This window comes from Condylura cristata, unplaced genomic scaffold (genome assembly GCF_000260355.1).
Source record: "Condylura cristata isolate star-nosed mole 26May11 unplaced genomic scaffold, ConCri1.0 scaffold00004, whole genome shotgun sequence".
Lineage (NCBI taxonomy): Eukaryota > Metazoa > Chordata > Mammalia > Eulipotyphla > Talpidae > Condylura > Condylura cristata.
This window is the reverse complement of record NW_004567105.1, coordinates 61720361-61736422: the sequence shown is the minus strand read 5'-3', so window position 1 is coordinate 61736422 and position 16062 is coordinate 61720361. Positions and strand designations below refer to the sequence as shown.

The following is a 16062-nucleotide window of genomic DNA, read 5'->3' as shown; positions in this document are numbered from 1 at the left end:
CCTCTGGGGCAGGCGGGATTCGAACTCATGCGGAAGTGGCTTTAGCTTCTCAGTGCAGTGCTTTAACCCGCTGCGCCACCAGGGAGGGCCCCTTACCAATATTTTAACCTAAAGAAATGCTGATGCTAACTATGCACAAAGGCAAGCAAATACAGAGGTTTACTCAAGTCTCTATGAAAGCACTGGAGCCAGTAAGGCTAGCTCACCATTTGTTTAAAACTTTAGTTGGCTCCTTGATCATTAGTGAAGGCTGAAAAGGTTTACCCTCAGGCACCAGATTCCTGCTTGGCTGCTTCACAAACAGGACAGGGCATGTTCTTATAAGAGGAACAGTGAGGAGAAACTTCTAAACTAGTACCACAGCTAACTTGATGGTAGAAGATGGGACTCTGCAGACTCCATCAGTATGGAGGTGATGGGAAATGGGGCAGAATTGTGTTTCGGGCAGTTAAACTAGTCAGTGCTGTGTTAGTGAAATGGCTTGAGTTTCAGAAGTTAAACTGATGGTGGGGAGGGGTATCTGGAGAAGCTACCAGTTTGCCTTGTATAACAACAGATTAGACCTCAGTCTCTATTCGAGGCATGCTATCTGGGGCAGGACAGGTCATATCCGGTATGTGTCAGCCTATAAATTCTCATTCTCTTTCTCTCTCTCAGCTTTCCTTTTTCTTACTTCCTATGTAAATAAATTCTGTTATAATTTCTGACCATGTTGTCTGCTTTTAAGCCATATTACTTGTTTTTTGGTTTTTTTTTTTTAAGATTTGTTTATTTATGCATGGAACTGGGGTATAGGCCAAAGGGTAGGGTGAGAGGATTCACCAGACACAGAGGGGGAGCAGAACAGGCAGATCCACTGAAATAAACTGCTGTTGGGAGGGGGGAGGAGAGAGGGAGGGACGGGAGGTCAGGAGAGGTCTGCTGTGCCACATGTGGGTCAGCCTCCCTGGCCACGATTAAACTCAGGCTGCAGAGGTGGTGATGCCACCACTAGGCTACCAGGGAGACCCTCATGTCACTTGTTCTTAAGCATGAGGTGAGGACCCACCAACTGTTCAACAAGTTTGCTGTTTCATTCGACTGTAAGGCTATGCAGAGTTTTCTCCTGTCTCCCTGATAAACTAAGGAGGGAGGATCCCAGAATATCGGAAGGATAGACCTGCATATTATGTTCACAAAGACTGTTCATCCATACCCAACCTTAGTCTTAAACCTTGGCATTTTCAAATACTTTTAAAACCCCAAATGCCAGGGGTCCCTAAGATCACATCATAGATTAATTCCCTTCAATCTAGAAAACCTCATCCACTCCCACAGCATAACTGATGGTTCCCCACACCTCCCTGACAAGTATCAACATAATTTCCTGGGGACAGTCAACCAACAATAGTCACAATCTTTCTGAAAGGCAATGTTACTATACAGTATTTACTAAGTGTCAAAGTATCTTTTGATACAACACTTCTAGTTTAGCAATCCATTTAGGGGACTAATTTAAAAAAAAAAAAAACCTTAAGAGTTTTATTTTGAGGAAGTGGTCACAGCTGCAGTGAAGCTGGGGTCACTGACCCCTGCTTGACTAACTGCTGGTCGTTTTTGCAAAGGAACAAGTTGATCAGGAAGCTGCTCTCTAGCCATGACTTTTAAAGGCACTAGAAAGAGTCCTAGAAGTGGCCATTCTTCAAACTAAAATTACCCTAACCAGCCTCAGTGTAAAATCTCTGGAAAAATTGTGTACTACCTTGATAAGAGGCGAAAAAGAAAAGAACCTCAACGTGAAAGGTCCAGCTCACATGCCTACCAAGACTCCAAGAATCACTACAAAGAAAACTACTTGTGGTGAAGGTTCTAAGATTTGGGATCTTTTCAGATGAGAAATCAAAAGCAACACCACTGACTTAACAGTCCTGAGATTTTTTTTCTTTTTTAGATTTATTTTATTTATTTATGCATACAAGAATGAGGGTGTAGGCCAGACATACAAGAGGTGAGAGAATTCATCAGAGACAGAGTGGGGAGCAGAACAGGCAGATCTACCAACAATATACTGCTAAGGGGAGCAGCCAGTGAAGACAGGGGAGATCTGCTATGCCATGTGGCTTAGATCCCTGGCCAGGAATCAAACTCAGGCCGATGCGATGATAGCACTGAGACTTAACCCTATGCCACTATGGAGGCCCCCAGTCCTGAGATTATTAATCCAATTACTTCTATCAGAATTGAGTCAGATATCTAGACTGAAATCACCACTACAAATGTTTAAATCAAGCATTTTAATAAATTATCAGTATTTTTAAAAAGCCTTATACATAATAAAGTTCATACTAGTAAATACCTGGAGACAACCTAAATGGAAAATAAAGTATAATATATTCACTTGACTTTTAAAAGATTATGACAACAAAATATTAGCAAACTAAGTTTAACAGCAAATTAAAAGGATTATACCTTACACCATGATGAAGTAGAATTTATCCTAGGAAGGGAAGGGTGGTTCAATATACAAAAATTAGTCACTTTAATGCACCACTTTAAAACTATGAAAGGAGGGCCCTTTCTGGTGGCGCAAAGAGTTAAAGTGCAGCACTATGAAGCCAAGCCAGCCGCAGCCACTTTGGCAAGAGTTTGATCCATGGCCAAGGGCGTGACCCATATGGCACAGCACAGTTCTGTCTTGCTTGCTGCTCCCCTCAGCAGTGTACTCTGTCAATCTGCCTGTTCTGTTTCCTTCTCTGTCTCTGGTGAATTCTTTCACCACTCCTGCATCTCTGGTGAATTCTCTCACCACTCCAGCACCCCAGTTCTTGTATGCGGAAATAAATAAATCTTTAAAAACAAAAACAAAAACCCTATAAGGAAAGAAAATTGTACCTGCATCTTAAATGGTGTAGAAAAAGCATCTGACTAAACCCAGTACCCTTTATGACAAACTAAGTTAAAGGTAATTTTCTAAATATGACAACAAATAAATGGTAAAAGTAAAAAATTTTACTCCTAGATCAAGACTATACTAGGATGTCTGCTTAAGCTACCTCTTTAAGGGTAATACTTTAGGCAAGAAAATAAAAGGGATTCAAATTAAAAAGGAAGAAATACAACTATTTACATATCAGGGCCCTCCCCGGTGGTGCAACTGGTTCAAGCACAGCACTATGAAGTTATCCATAGCCACTGCAGCACAAGTTCAATCCCTGGCCAAGAGATGACCCACATGGTGCAACAGACCTCTTCTGACCCACCTGCTGCTCCCCTCAGCAGTGTACTTTGTCAACCTGCCTGTTCTGCTCCCACTCTTGTCTCTGGTGAATCCTCTCAACCCCCACACCTCTGGCCTTTACCCCTGTTCTTGTATGCACACATAAATAAATCTTTAAAAAAAAAAAAACTATTCTCATGTCATATGACCTTATATACATAAAATCCTAAAAATAAAAAAATCCTAAAAAAAAGTCCATCAACTATTAAACTAATAAATTCAGTAAGGTAACAGCATTCTAGATCAATTAAAAAATCAGTTGTAATTGTAAACATTTACAATAATTAGAATATGAAATTTAAGAAAACAAGCTTTTCTTGCAGAAAAGGAGAAAATGATTATAAAATTTACATGGAATTGCAAGTAAAACCTAAAACTTGTTAAAAAAGAACAAAATGTGTAATGTCGCACCAAACAGTGAAAGTGTTTAATGTCTCAAATTTAAATTTTATGTATATTCTATCACAGTAAAAAATTATTATCCCTACCAAAAGAAATAATGAACTGCTTATAGCCTTTTTTGTAAAAAATAAAGACCGGGCCCTCCTTGGCGGTGCAGAGGGTTACAGCACCAAGAAGCTAAAGCCTCTTCAGCATGAGTTCAATCCTCGCCTAGGACGTGACCCACATGACATGGCAGACCTCTCCTGACCCGCCCGCTGCTCCCCTCAGCAGTGTACTTCATCAGTCAGTCTGTTCTGCTCCCCCACTCTGTCTCTGGTGGGTCCTCTCACCACCCCTGCACCTCTGACCTGTATTCCAGTTCTGTCTGCATAAATAAATAAATATTTTTAAAATAAATAAAGACCAAGGAAAGGGGGAAAAAAAGAAAGAAAGAAAGGCACTTCATGTATAAAATAACATGAGTAGTATAATAGCCTTACTCCAGCCTAGAGTTGAATCCTTCTCATTATATGATCTTGGGTGAGCCATAAGCCTCCATTTCCTTATCTGTAAACTGGAAATAATTAACAATCCCTACCTTAAAGAACTGGGAGAATTCAAATGAGATCAGGCAAATAAACTGCTGGGCACTGAGACTAGCACAGAATAAAGTTAATAAATGCTAGCTCTTATTACAGAACTGTATTTATAAATACAATCATATGAAATATACATGTACAGATGAAAAGAAAGTGCTCCCCTCCAGCTGATATTTTTGATCAAGTTGACCAGATAACCAAATGTTCACTTTGTAAAAAACCATGCTGTACATTTACAATTCATGCACCTTTCTGGGTATATGTTTCACTTCAAAAAAGTTAACTGGGAAAAAAATGTGATTTTACAATATTGTCAATGTACCTAAAGTCACTGAATTTTACACTTAAGTATTGTTGAAATGGCAAATTTTATAATTTTTAAAAGGAGAAAATAAAGGTGATTTTTAGTGATGGTGTACAGAAGAATGGAGTGGAAGGAACGATTAGGGGACCTAAATATATTCATAGAGAAGCAATACAAGTCAATCCCAAAGCAGAGACTGTGGGGGAAGTCAGGAGAGCCTAGACACTAAAATGAGAGGGGCAGAAAGAATGGGTAATTCTTGGGTTTCTTGTGTAAAGAAGTAAAGGAAAGAACAGTGTGACAGAGTCTTAGGCATTCTATGTTGACTGAGATGAATGCGAGATGACCAGTTGGTAAGATAAACAAATGTGTGTTTCAACAAAAAAAAATTCTGACCTGTAGGTTTAATTTCGAAGATTCAGATCCAAGGCAATTAAAAAATGCTCAAAAGAAGAGCTGCTCACAGAAGGAAAAAAGGTAATTCTGGGATCATTAACCTCATTTAAAAGGGAGAGATGGCAAATGGTGGATAGGCAGCCAGGGGCATGAAGATACAGATACCAAGGAGGAACAGATTTAGCAAAAGAAATCTAAAACCTAAACTCTAAAAACTACAAAATTACTGTTCTTTGGAAATGTTTAAAAAATGGAAAGACATCCCATATTAATTGATCAGAAGACATAACAATATTAAAACTGTAATTTCCAAATTAATTTATAAATTCAATGTAATTAATTACTATTAAAACCACTCAGGTGCCTTCTTTGCAGAAATTGATTAGCAAATCCTAAAATTCATTTGAAAGTCAAAGAACTCAAAACAGACAAAAACAATCTAGATTCCAAAACTACTATAAATCTATAGAAATCAAGACATAGTAGTAGTAGCATACAAACAGGTATATAGATCAATAGGATGGAAATAGACTCATATCGATAATCAATTGACTTTTGTTTTGTTTTTAAAGACTTTATTTTTTTTTTAACTTTGCCAAATTTTTACTGAGAAAAATTTTGAACATAAAAAATTTAAATTAATACAATGAATATCATTATGTGCAACACTCAGTTTCTAAAGACTTTATTTTTTAATCACAGAACTGGGGTACAGGCCAGAGGTGCAGGATGGGGGCGTGAAAGGATTTACCAGAGACAGAGTGGAGAGCAGAACAGGCAGATCTGATATACACTGCTGAGGGGAGCAGCAAATGAGGCAGGAGAGGTCTGCTGGGCCATATGCAGGTTACCTCCCTGGTCTGGGATCGAAATTAGACCATCTCTGTGATAGTGCTGGAACTTAACCCCTAAAGGCACCAGGGGGCCCAATAACCAACTGATTTTAAACAAGATATCAAGCCAATTAAATGAGCAAAGAATAGTTTGCCAAATAAATAGTGCTGTAACAACTAGTACTTCACACACTAGATTGTATTTATAAATACAATCTTAACACAAAATGTATTAATGACCTAAATGTCAAAACTAAAATTACAAAGCTCTTAGAAGAAAACATTTTGGATTTGTCAACGGTTTCTTCAGTCTTACACCTAAAAAATAAACAGAACAATATACTGGACTATATAAAAATGAAAAAGTTTTGTGCATCATAAGACAATAACAAATAAAATCCAATGAAACAGGGAAAGTATTTGCAAAGGGTATATCTGGACATATATAAAAAGACTCATTTTAAAAATATAAAGAATTCCTGGGCCCTCCCTGCTGGTGCAAGGGGTTAAGCACAGCACTATGAAGCTATTTGCAGTTACTGAAACCCAAGTGCAATCCCAGCCCAGGGAGGTGACCCACATTACACAGCAGACCTCCTACTGCTCCCCTCAGCAGTGAATTTCAGTCATCCACCTATTCTGTTCCCACTGTCTCTGGTGAATCCTCTCATCTTCAGCATCTCTGTCCTGTACCCTAGTTCTTGCAGGCATGCATAATAAATATTTTAAAATAAAATATATAAAGAACTTAGAGCCCAATAAAATCAACCCAATTAATAAATGGGTTAAGGACATGACCTGGCATTTCTCCAAAAAAGATATACAAATGACCAAGAAACACATGAAAAATTGGTCAACATCATTAGAGAAATGCAAAGTCAAATTAAAATAAGCTACTACTTCCCACCAACTAGGCTGGTGATAATAAAAAAAGACATTAGGCCCTCCCTGGTGATGCAGCAGGTTAAAGCACTGCACTGAGAAGCTAAAGCCACTTCCGCGTGAGTTCGATTCCCGCCTGCCCCGGAGGTGACCACATGGTGTGGCAGACCTCTCCTGACCCACCCGCTGCTCCCCTCAGCAGTGTGCTTTGTCGATCTGCCTGTTCTGCTCCCCACTCTGTCTCTGGTGAAGCCTCTTACCGCCCCTGAGCCTCTAGCCTGTACCCCGGTTCTGTATGTACAAATAAATAAATCTTTAAAAAAAAAAAGACATTAATGGCCTCTCTGGTGGTGCAATGGGTTAGGACTCAGCATGCAAGCCAGCCGCAGCTGCTTCAGTGCAAGTTTGATCCCCAGCCCAGGAGGTGACCCACGTGGTGCAGCAAACCTCTCCTGTCTCGCCCGCTGCTCTCCCTCAGCAGTATACTTCATCAGTCTGCCTGTTCTGCACCCCACTGTCTCTGGTGAATCCTCTCACAGCCTCTGCACCTCTGGCCTATACCCAAGTTCTGTGTACATAATTAAATAAATCTTTAAAAAATAAAAAAGACACTAAATGTTGATGAGGATGAGGAAAAGTGAGAATTTACAGTACACTGCTGGTTAGAATATATAATGGTATAGCCATTTTTAGAAAACAGTCTGGCAGCTCTTCAAAAGGTTAAATAAAGAGTTACCATATGGACTAATAATTCTACTATAGACACATACCTGAGAAATGAAAATATATCCACACAAAAAAATTGTACACATGAATAGTCACAGCAGTATTATTCATAAGTCAAAAAGGAGATATACATCTTGCAAGATGGTAGGTGTAAAGACGAGAAGGTGGCTACTAAAGAGAAGAAACCTGAAGCCAGGAAAGCTGACACTGGTGGCAAGGTTAAGAAGGCCAAGGCCAAACCCAATGAAGGGGAAGCCCCACTGCAGCTGAAACCCTGTCCCAGTGCGGCAGATATTTCTAATCCGCATGTATTCCAGAAAGACCATGTAAGATGGAAGTATTCAGCAACTAAACCCAGGACTGGAAAGGAGAAGGTTCTTGCTAGCATCTCAAAAATGGTTGGGGGTGACAAGAATGTTGGTACCTAAGTGGTTAGACATCATAAAATGCCTAGATACTAACTTACTGAAGATGTACCTGAAAAGCTGTTGAGCCAAAGCAAGAAATACTTCAGTCAGCATGTGAGAAAACTGTGAGCTGGCATCACTCCTGGGACTACTGTGATTATTCTAACAGGATATCACAGAGGCAAGAGGATGGTTTTCAAGAAGCTGTGTAAGCCCTGGACACCATGGAGGTGAGATTGTCAACACAGAGGAGAAATACAAGATTACAGAGCAGCACAAGGTTGGTCATAAAACTGCACTCACAAACTCTGCTAAAAGTCTAGGCTGGGGCCCTCCCTGGTGGTGCAGCGGGTTAAAGCACTGCACAAAGAAGCTTATGCCACTTCCGCATGAGTTCCATTCCCGCCTGCCCCGGCGGTGACCACATGGTGCAGCAGACCTCTCCTGACCCGCCCACTGCTCCCCTCAGCAGTGTACTTCATCAATCTGCCTGTTCTGCTCCCCACTCTGTCTCTGGTAAATTCTCTCACCCTCCGCATCTCTGGCCTGTACCCCAGTTCTGTACAAATAAATAAATCTTAAAAAAAAAAAAATCTAAGCTGTTCCTTGGCTCATGGACTACTTCCACTGTATGCTCTCACAAATGGAATTTACCCCACAAATTGGGGTTCTAAACTTTCTACAAAGACTTTAATTAAATGATCATTAAAATAAAAGTAGAAACAACCTTAAGGTCCATCAACTGATGAAAAAAATGTGGTATATAGGCCCTCCCTGGTGGCGCAAGGGGTTAAGTCACAGCACTATAAAGCTATCTATAGCCATTGCAGCACAAGTTGGATCCCCCACCAGGGAGCTGACCCACATGGCACAGCAGACCTCTCCTGTTTCACCCCCTGCTCCCTTCTACAGTCTATTTCAAGAGATCTGCCTGTGGTGCTCCCTACTTTGTCTCTGGTGAATCCTTGCATACACACCCCACACACACCTCTGGCCTGTACCCCAGTTCTTGAATGCATAAATGAATAAATCTTTTAAAAAAAAAAGTAACAGCCCATTTTTTTTAGTGTTTCCAATAACATGCTACTGAATTAGAACCTAAGCAAAGTCTCCTTGCTATAACTGTTCTAACTACATATCCTTCTAATTTTAGTTACTGTAGGCTTATTTACTCCAGTGTTCCTAATCACTGGATATGTAATGTTATCCTTTAAGAGTTGTGGTAAAACATACATAAAAACTGTAATTTAACCATTTAAGTAATTATTTATATTAAGCACATTTACAACGTTCTGCAACCATCTCCAACATCCAGTTTGGTAATTTTTTCAGCATCCTCAAAATTGTGCCCACTAAATAATGTCTCCAATACTTCCTCTTCTCCCATGATCTCTATTCTACTTTGTCTCTCTATGAATTTGCCTATCCTAGTGTAAGTGGAATCATACAATATTTAACCTTTTGTGTCTATTATTTCCACTTGCATTATGTTTGCAAAGTTCATTCCCTTTTTTGGGCATCAATCAGAACTTCATTCCTTTTAAAGGATAAATAGTATTCCACTATATGTATATACCACATGACTGGGTTGTCAACTTAGTTTGTCTCTAGGGCTTGGTTATTGTGAATAATACTGCAATAAACATTGGCACACAAGCACCTGTTTAACTCCCTGCTTTCAACTGCTTTGAGTATTTACACAGCAGTGGAGTTGCTAGATCATATGATAAAAATTCTGTTTGACTTTTTGAGAAACTGACAAACTTTTATTTTTACAGTGGTTGAACCATTTTATGTTCCCAGCAACAATGAGCAAGGGTTCTGAGTTCTCTACATCCTCACAAACACTTGCTATTTTCTGTTACTTATTCATAATAGTCATCCTCATAAGAGTAAAATGGCATCTCCTGTACAATTTATTTTTAGTCTATTATCTGTAAATAAAAGTTCACCTTGTGTTGATTTCTATAATTATATATAACAAGCCACTTGAGATATAAACAAGAAAAACGCACTTAAATACCAGTAAAATAAAGCACACTTACAAAGACTTAAATTAAGTAAAGTCAATTTTAAAAAGGATAACAAAGAGGACAAAAAAAGTGGTGATACAAATCACAACTTCTGAACTGTGTTACCTATCTGGGACAAATGTTCAAAATATCAATGTTTTCTGTAAATAAAAATAGTCACAAAGCAAGTTACAACATTGTGACTTATAAAGATGACAGTGAAGCAAACACTGGAGTGACCATTAGAATAAAGCTTTTAAAAACACATTTATTTCTGGGATATTCTAGTCCCCTGACCCCATTTCAAAGAAAAGTAGATTTGAAATCACACAGGTTTGACTTGTCCAAGACCATAAAGCAAATCTGTGAAATCAATTTGGGAAAGAACAATTTCTGATTTCCAGATTTAAGGTTAAAAACTCATAATTTAATTTCTAGCAAGTCAAATGAGACACTAAGAACAATTTCTGCTCTTCGTATGGACACTAAAGCATACCACTTTACCACTTGGACTACAACGACAACTTTTTGCTTGCATGACTTGACTGTAAAGTCAGAACTTTTCTTTTTCAGTATTCTCTAGTAACACTAAGCCTGTCTCTCAAACGTTTCGTTTGTTAAATTTTGGATATTCAAAAGCTGGACGATTCTATTGTTACAAAGACAAAGCCTAGGTTGCAAGAAAATGTAAATGCTTTTTGACAATCTCGCTTAACACAGAGGTAGGAAGTGTTTACTTGTCTTTCCTGCGCCCCCAAACTAAACCAGACAACTGTTTATCCTTTTCAATTGGATCTGCCGTTTTTTTAGCCAAACAAAAACATACACGTTAGTATTTATAGCGTAAGTATGCAGAGGTGAAATGACCTGACTGGATCAGCCTTTAAAATACTTCAGCCAAGCTAAAAAAAAAAAAAAAAAAGTATAGCTGAAACATTTGTGACAGCTAAAACTGCTGATCGTGGAGTTGGAGTACTGGAGTTCATTTCGCTTTTTCGATCTAATTTTTGACTAGGCTTTAAAGTTTTTCACAATAACTTCACAAAATGAATTATTTCCAAATAAGGTCACCGTCCGGGTGCTTAAATTCGAGTCGGCGCAAGTGAATGTCCAGGTCTTCGAAAGGAAACCGGGCGAAGGGTCCGCAGCCCACGGGCGGGCTCCTCGGGAGAGGCAGCCGTGGGCTCCGCGCCACCAAGCGGGCCGAAACGCGCACGTTTCCTCCACGGCAAAGCCCGAAAAATCCCTCGGTGCGCCCCGGGGTTCCAGGGACCGCGGAGCTCAACTGGGAGGTGGCGCACGTGGGGACCCTGACAAACTCCGCCGAGAGTTCCCAGCTCCCCACCCGGGCAGTCCGCGCGCCCCCGCCACCTTGCAGCCCCCCTGGACGTCTCCCAGTCTGCCGCACGGTTCCCTCGGTCCCCCCGCGGCGAGCCTCGGCCCAGCCCCGCCGCCTACCGTCCAAGTCCTCGTCGTCCTCCGAGTTGCTCTCGGTGTTGGCGTCGGCGACCAGGCCCGGGTCCGGCTCCGGACTCTGGGAGTCGGAAGGAGGGGCGGTGGGCGGGCTGGCGGCGAGGGAGCGGGCCTCGCGCAGCCGGGTGAAGTAGCTGACCGCGAAGTCGACGAGATCGGGCGGCTGCTGCCGCAGCACCTCCACCGTGTAGCCCTGCAGCAGCTCCGTGAGCCCCGGCGGGATCTGAATGTGGCTCATGCCGGCGGCCGCTGCGAGCACAGGCGGGTCCCGGCCGCCGGCGGCCACTACCTTCGCGCGCTCTCACGCCGGCCTCGCGCCAAGCGCCCGCGAGGTCTCACGCGCGATCCGGGGCGTGCCTTCCCCGCGCTCCGCCGCCCTCTGGTCGGATGCGCGTTTCCGGGCGGCACGACCCTGTGCTACTATGGCCGGCCTGGAGCCACCGCCGCTGTCACTGGGCAGCCGCCGCCGCTGCGGGGACCGACGAGCGGGCTGCTCGGACGGGCGGGGCAGGAGCCTGGGTTGTGACGCACGCGGCTGCGGGCGTGCGCGTCCCCGCCAAGCGCCGGCCCTCAGTGCGCGTGCGCCACTGGGTGGCCAGCACGCCCTGGGCAATCCCTGCAGTCGAAGCACTGGAGTGGACTCTGTGAATGAAATTAAGGAGCCGTCTACTCGCTAACTGCCGTCGTTGGCGCCACTCAGCTAGTCTTGAAGACCTTTCATTTATTCTTTGAGCACACACAGAAGAACCTCTTGTTTGCCAGTCCTACTGTGCACCAGAGACACAGACAGATGCAAACATACATTACCAGCCCAGTGTGATTTCAACTGCGGTGGAAAGCAAGAGGATCCACACAGAGGGTGACACTCAAGCCCACTGGAAGGCCTGAGCAGGACCCAAACAGGAAGATTTGGAGAAAAGTCGTCTGTGGACACAGCATACAGGTCTGGGTAGCTGGGGGAAAATCGGGAGTAATGAACAATAGTACCCTCAGAAAAATGGCTGAAGATCTATCAGATATATCAAACCGAGAAGATCTTGTAGGTGGTAAGAATTTCAGTGTTACTGTAATTTGGGAGCCACAAACAGGGAAATAGGTCTGGAGGTGTTCACACAAGCTAACCTCTACAGAAAAGGGAATGAGGCCCAGGGCAGGAACTACCTCTGTCTTCCTCCTTCCCAGTATTCCCACCAGGTGTCCTGGTATTGGTCTGCACACCCAGTCTTTTCCCACACTCTACTGTGGGTCCTGAGCCAGCATTGCATGAAGATGTTGAGCTGATCACAAAGCACTGTTATCCTTTGCCCCTAGCGTGGGTAGGCTATTTACCAGCTTGCCCTTCTCAGCCACACCATATTGGGATGAAAGAGAAAAAGTTGGAAACTACCTGGAATGCCCAAGCCACAGCCAAGGTGCTAACCAAAGTCCCAGCTGGCACAGGACAGAGCCCTCCCTCCCCTTGTCAGTGTAACTAGCTATAGGCTTGGGAACCTGAAAGGCATTTGGGACAGTTAAGCTCCACCTGGTAATTACCCAGTATTAATTAAAATCCTCACTAGGACCTGTCATATTGGCTTGGCACATACCCAAGAGCTCAGCGCTGCTGGGAACTGAGCTTCTGAAAGCAGAAGCAACCTATCCTTCCTGGCACAGAAGTCATCCCAGGCTCTATGCCAGGTAGGCCTGTGAATCCAAACAGCAGTGTCTCCCTGGACAAGTTCCTTGACCATTGGAAGTCTTGGACCTTCAATTTTGTGAGGGGAGGGGTATGTTCTCTGCTGGGTCCTTATTGCACACATATAGTCTCACTGAATAAAAGAATGATAAATTTCTACATAGCAAGCAATGTCAATGAAACTATTCTCTGACCCCACAGTCTCAGAATTAGTAGCTTATGCTTCAAAGTTGTTTACTTGATCTTAGAATATGAAGATTTTACTTAAGGACAGGCAGTCCTTAAGTAAAAAAAGTCCTTCTATTTTCTCTGTTCTTGGGAATGTTAACCCTTCCAAGAGGAGTCAGCCATACCCATGAAACATGGGTGTGACTCCCACTGCACCTCTGCACAGAGAGCTCTACCACTTCAAGCAATCCCACAATGAAACCTTTGGAAAGGCAGATTTGCAATTCTTCTCGCTAATATGCCCATTTGTGAGGTTTCATGTTTTAAAGGTGGAAAGGCACCTGTGCAGTTAGGACTCCAATTTCTATTACAATACAATGTAAAGGGATACTACCCTAGGGCTGAGGACAGAACTCGATGGGTGAGTTCACCCAGTCACTTCAAGCAACCCCCATAAACTTGTACCCAATAAAATGTCAGTCTTGTAGTATACCCAGGATCTGCCTCTGAGATGCCTCAGGGTAAGGACAGAAGCTAAGAGACAAGGGAGAACCTGATAGGAGAGTCACAGCCTTCAGGAAGCAGCTGGTCCTAGGGTCTTCCCATTGACTGTTGGGACTCTGTATGCCACCCCTGGCCTCACTCACGGGTTAGTTGCCTTGGCTTTCACACTGTACTCAGACAGGTCTCTTGAAGATTGGGTCAGGCAGCCTTGGGACAGCCTCTGATAGCTCTGGACATCCAGACTCCCCTCTATTATCAACTTACCATATCTTGGCAAATCAGTTTACTCTGCATTAGCCTTGGCTTCCACATCTGAAAGTGGAGGTAAAAATCCATACCCATTAAACATTAATTTACACTGGGATAAAGAAATGAAAATAGGGCCCTCTTTGGTGGTACAAGGGTTAAAGCGAAGTACTGAGAAGCAAAGCTAGCCAGCCACTTCAGCTGAAGTTTGATCCCTAGCAGGGAGGTGATGTCTCCTGTCTTGCCTTCTGCTCCCCTCAGTGGTATATTTCAGTCAATCTGCCTGTTCTCTGGTGAATCCTCCCTACTCTGTCTCTGGTGAATCCTCTCACCGTCCCTATAACCCTGGCCTGTACTCCAGTTCGGTATGCATAAATAAAATCTTTTTTAAAAATGAAAATTAATCCTTACCAGGGTCTCCCTGGTGGCTTAAGGGTTAAGTCTCAGCAATATCACTGCAAATGTCCACCACTATGGCCTCAGTTCTGTCCCTACCAGGGAGCTGATCCACATGGTGCAGCAGACTTCTCCTGTCTCACCTGCTGCTCCCCTCAGTAGCGTATTTCAGTAGATCCATCTGTTCTGCTCCACACTCTGTCTCTGGTGCATCTTCTCATTCCCAACCTATGGCCTACACCCTAGTTCTTGTATGCATAAATAAATAAAAATTTTAAAAAATCTTAAAAAAAAAAGAAAATGAATCCATGTCATTATTAGAATAAGCATAGGGGGTTCCAATCTTAAAAGAACTGTAGGGAAGGCCCTCCCTGGTTGTGCAATGGGTTAAAGCACAGCACTATGAAGATATCACAGCCACAGCAGAGCTGAGTTCCATCCCTGGCCGGGAGGTGACCCACATGGCATGGCAGATCTCTCCTGACTGACCTCTTCTGACCTGCCCGCAGCTCCCCTCAGCAGTATATTTCAGCCAATCTGCCTGTTCTGCCCTCCACTCTGTCTCTGATGAATCCTCTCATCCTCCCACACCTCTGGCCTGTACTCCAGTTCTGTATGCATTAATAAATAAATAAATCTTTAAAAAAAAAAAAAAGCAACTGTTGGGAAAGAACTATGGGTAAAAATAGTATGACCTCCCAGCAGAAATGGTGCTGATTGCTTCTAAAGGCTGCCTCTGCAACAACTAGCTCTCAGCCTCTCACCTTTGACCCAATTACACTCTTCTTTGTGCCTGGGTGAGGCTATTAACAGCAGCTAGTTATTTTAAAAATCGCTGTCTGGCTTCTACTTAAGGCTGTCTGTGACAGAGAAATTTCTGGGGAGGGTCCAAATTTCTCCCCATCTTCACCCCCAACAGGGAAAGAAGAGATACATCAGGAACAGGTGGCATTTCAAAGTGCAACATAAAAAGGAAGTGCCAGCCAGGAGGGAGTTACTCACCATCTGCTCTGCTCCCTTCACAAACATGCCTCTAGGGACCTCCCTATTTGACTTAACAGCTATTAAATACCTAAAGGAGTAAAGAATCTACCTTCAGTAACATCAAGGAACCAAAATATTCAATTTTAAAATGAAAGCTGTTTCAAAGGGCAAACTACCCAGAAGCACTTACTTTAGAAGTGACTCTAAGCCATGAAAATAGCTGACATATGACAGGAATGCAAATACACTCAGAGGGGCCTCTGAAAAAGGCCAAGGTTTCAGGACAGTCTCATAGATGGGATAGTGCCAACAAAAGCTTCAGGAAACACATATGTAGCTATCAAAATCAGTGAGAGATGAAACAAAGACATCCTGCAGCATGACAGGGTGCAGATGTCACACTGAACTATCTTCCCAGGCACAAGGCGCACAAGTTTCCTCTCTAGAAAGTGTTATTTTTCACTTAACCATAATTCCTATCTGATCAAGAAATATCTTCCCAGAAAAAAACACTTCCTTTCTTAACCCCCAATTCTTCAGTTTCCTACTAGGGTGGTCACACCCTCTCCCAGATGGGGGTGAGTCTGCTCCTTTTAACCCAGTTACACAGAGTGATGGTTCAAGTGCCAAAGTCCAAGGGTTTCTGTGCAGCAGCAGTAAGTGGGGAAGTGCCAACAGGACTGTAAATGTGTCTGCCAGAGGCTAGTTCCAACAGTCTTGCCCTCCGCCAAGCAAGGACAGCCTAATTTGTGATTTTCCACTCTGACTTTCTCACCCCCTCCGGCATACCTGGGCATCATTAGTAAACCCAGGCTGG

General features: G+C 42.9%; 1 protein-coding gene across 1 annotated transcript in view; it reads right to left on the bottom strand.

Annotated features, from left to right (window-relative positions):
• Positions 1–11773, bottom strand: part of PRKAR2A (protein kinase, cAMP-dependent, regulatory, type II, alpha) — a 63746-nt gene extending 51973 nt beyond the window's left edge. Inside the window, exon 1 of the mRNA XM_004676194.2 lies at positions 11258–11773. Coding sequence (XP_004676251.1) covers positions 11258–11510 — 253 coding nt within the window. The 5' untranslated portion in view covers positions 11511–11773. The remainder of the gene's footprint in view (positions 1–11257) is intronic.
• Positions 11774–16062: the final 4289 nt, after the last annotated feature.